This window comes from Lolium rigidum, chromosome 6 (genome assembly GCF_022539505.1).
Source record: "Lolium rigidum isolate FL_2022 chromosome 6, APGP_CSIRO_Lrig_0.1, whole genome shotgun sequence".
Taxonomy (NCBI): domain Eukaryota; kingdom Viridiplantae; phylum Streptophyta; class Magnoliopsida; order Poales; family Poaceae; genus Lolium; species Lolium rigidum.
This window is the reverse complement of record NC_061513.1, coordinates 33262283-33265354: the sequence shown is the minus strand read 5'-3', so window position 1 is coordinate 33265354 and position 3072 is coordinate 33262283. Positions and strand designations below refer to the sequence as shown.

Genomic DNA, 3072 nt, shown 5'->3' with positions numbered 1-3072 from the left:
GGCAAGGCTTGCTCCGTGCCCTCCCCTTGTCGAGCTTCCTTGGCGCTGCAGTTCGGTTTGTGAGCATCTTGGCTCGGCCCCCGGGGGTGGTCGGCTTTCGGCGGTGTTTTTCTGCGACGGAGGAGGTCTGTTGAGGCGCGCGTGAAAATGGCTCGCTCTCAAGTGAGCTCCGGCCCGACACTGTAGACTCCACCTCTCCTCCGAGTCCTCGCAGGCGCGTTGGCTGAGCTTGTTGGTGGCGCTTTCGTCTGTAGCTTCTTTGGTAGTTCGTGTGGGTGTGTGGTGTCGTTCTGTAAGCTGGGTTCAGCTCCTTGTATCAATCTCGCCGTTCGTGGCTTTGTTAATTCAAAGTTGGGCACTTGAGTGCCTTTTATCTAAAAAAAAGTTTTGCAACACCCATATATCAACAACTTTCATGTCATCTTTATGGCTATAGATGCCTAGGGTTCCATCCATTGCCTGAGTTCAAATAGAAAAGAAGATACATCAGATATTGTTGCCCAAAGGAAAATGTATGGTCACATAAAAGTTGCAAGTTCTTACTTCTTTTTCCCAGTTTATTGAAAGTACGATCCACACGAGCAACAAAAGCTTTGTGAGACTACCACAAACTATGCCGAGCCAAAGACCCTGTTGAAAGCACGACAAAATTGGTATTTGATATGTATGCATGCAGCCAGTGAAGCAAGAAGTTAATGCTAAGATGGGTAGTACTTTGGATGAGGACATAGTACGTACCATTCCATTCAGATGCAGGACAAATGCAAGAAACACGGCCAAGGGGATGCCTGCCAAGTAGAACGCGGCGAGATTGACACGAGCACCAATCTTCTGCTCACCACATCCAGTTATCACACCTGAAATGTACAGTTCATTATCATGTCAGCATGCATGTTCTATCTGGCAATGTCAGGGTCTTTCAATTTTATATGCTCGTACCTGAAAGAGAAGTATGGATTCCATCTATAAAGAAGGATATCGCAAGAACTGGTATCATCCGTGCAATGTATGTGACGACTTCCTCCTCATTGCTGTACAAATAGCCCCAGAATTTGCGTAGCAGAATCATTGCAACAGACATGACCAAGCCTCCACACAAGGCCATACATACGACTACTCTTGTCGCTAGCTTCGCTGCCTCAGGCTTACCGGCACCAAGTTCATTGGAAACGCGTGTACTGTATATTCAGGAAAAGGCCGATCAGCATATAGATGGGAGAAAGAATTGCACATTGTGTTTGTGAACCTTAGGGTACCTTATGGCTGTGCAGAGACCAGCTGGCACCATGAACATGAGAGCGCCCGTATTAAGACTGCAGAATCCAAGAGTGCACAACTTAGAAAGAAGGAAAGAACAAGAGTTCTGTTGGGATGTACTCTCTCTGTTCCATAATTTTTGTCGTGGTTTTAGTGTAAATTTAAACTAAAACCATGGAAAGAATTATATAGCTGACGGCTTAGATTGTCCGTAGTACATGTAAATAATGTACAGTAGTTTAATTACCATATGGACAATACTGACGTCTCAAGTTCAGGATTAGGCAGAAGACCAGAGAGCAGCACAAGCAGTTCAAACGACCACCACTCCAAACTGCAATTTTTCATTGATTAGTTAATTAAATCAACTTGTACATATGTGCTGACCAAGAAAGAACATATGCAAGTTGTTTGATATGTCTCACCAAAGCATCATTGCCGATGGGAATGCGAGCCCTGCAAACTGTCGCAGCTCCTTGAGGGCGTCCATGGAGAACCCAGTCCACGTTCTCTTGCAAGCTCCCGACAGCCTCGTGTACAGGGTCAGTAGAGCCAGGTTGATGCAGGAGGAGACGGTGTTGCTGAGCGCCGCGCCTTTGCTCCCCATGCCGGCCTTGTGCACCAGCGCCCAGCACACTAGGACGTGGCTGAGCGCCGTGGCGGCGGAGCTGGCCATCACCGGCACGACGATGCTCTGCGTCTGTAGGAAGCGGATGTGGCAGACGAGAGGCACGTAGGGGACGAGCGACGGGACGAGCAACCACGCATAGGCGCCGGCCTCGGCGGCGATGGACCGGTCCTGGCCGAGGAGCAGTAGGATCCTGGTGGTGTTGGCCCACACGACGACGATGGGGACGCAGGCCAGCGCGAGCACCAGCATCGCCCGCTGCTTGTACACGCCGAGGAGGTGGTACTGCCGCGCGCCGAACGCCTGCCCGCACAGCGTGTCCAGCGCGCTCGACATGCCGACGAGAAAGCTGAAGCCGGTGACGTTGGCGAGGGAGGTGGCGAGAGAGGCGCCGGCGAGGGGAAGCTCGCCGAGATGGCCCACGAACATCACGGACACCAGCTGCAGAGCGCACTGGAAGATGCCGCTTGCCACCAACGGCCCCGCCAGCCACACAAGCCGCATACAAAATTTGGAGAGTACACTGTCCGTTCATGGTGTATGGGGGAGTAATTGTGAGTATTCATGAAGCAACAATGATCAAGTGAGGCATTCCGGCTTGAGTGGAGCTTGAAGAGCTATCATCAAGATCAAGCGGGATGCGCAAGGCAAAGGTATGGCCTTTCTAGGTTTTCCTTTTACCGGTCTCAAGGTGGTTGTTGGGAGACCGGATTATAGGATAGATAGCCACACTATCAAGAGGGGCTTTCGGTTGGGTAACTTGATCGCATCGTCTTAGGGAGCTCAATCCTTTGCATACTTTGCATATCCCTATTGCTTCTTGGTGTTTCTCTGTGAGAGGTTCTTGAGCTTGTTGCTAGCTTTACAACAAGCCCAAGTTCATCGAAAACGGAATCCGCATGCATCTTCTATTGTGTTTTCGAGTTTGGACATCTTCACCGTTTCTTGACGGTGGGAGACTCCCTCTCTAAAAACATCTAAAAATATCCTGTGAGGAGTCTCCATATTTCCAAAAAATTGGTTTCATGTCAATCGGAGTCCGGACACAAAAGTTATCACAGTTTTTGTATAACATGTTTTCCTGCTGGCCCGGTATCTCGCCCGGTTGGACCGGCCGTGGCATCGGCTGGCCCGGTTCCAACCAGCCCATGGACCAGTGCCATCCGGGCGGCATCCAGTATCGCCGG

General features: G+C 50.4%; 1 protein-coding gene across 1 annotated transcript; it reads right to left on the bottom strand.

Moving 5' to 3' along the window:
* Positions 1 to 486: 486 nt before the first annotated feature.
* LOC124662415 (protein DETOXIFICATION 16-like) lies at positions 487 to 2401 on the bottom strand. The gene is made up of 6 exons (XM_047200254.1): positions 1683 to 2401; positions 1505 to 1591; positions 1257 to 1313; positions 940 to 1178; positions 739 to 857; positions 487 to 630 (listed from the first exon to the last, which is right to left on the bottom strand). Exons 1-6 carry the CDS (start codon positions 2387 to 2389, stop codon positions 487 to 489), a joined length of 1353 nt encoding a protein of 450 aa, XP_047056210.1. The 5' UTR covers positions 2390 to 2401.
* Between the last annotated feature and the right edge of the window lie 671 nt (positions 2402 to 3072).

Excerpts from the sequence above, each read along its gene's own strand:
- LOC124662415 (XM_047200254.1), bottom strand. The coding sequence starts at position 2,389 with ATGCGGCTTGTGTGGCTGGCGGGGCCGTTGGTGGCAAGCGGCATCTTC. Across the intron at positions 1,592-1,682 it reads CCATCGGCAATGATGCTTTG|TTTGGAGTGGTGGTCGTTTG; the intron begins GTGAGACATATC and ends GAAAAATTGCAG. Across the intron at positions 858-939 it reads AATCCATACTTCTCTTTCAG|GTGTGATAACTGGATGTGGT; the intron begins GTACGAGCATAT and ends TGTACATTTCAG.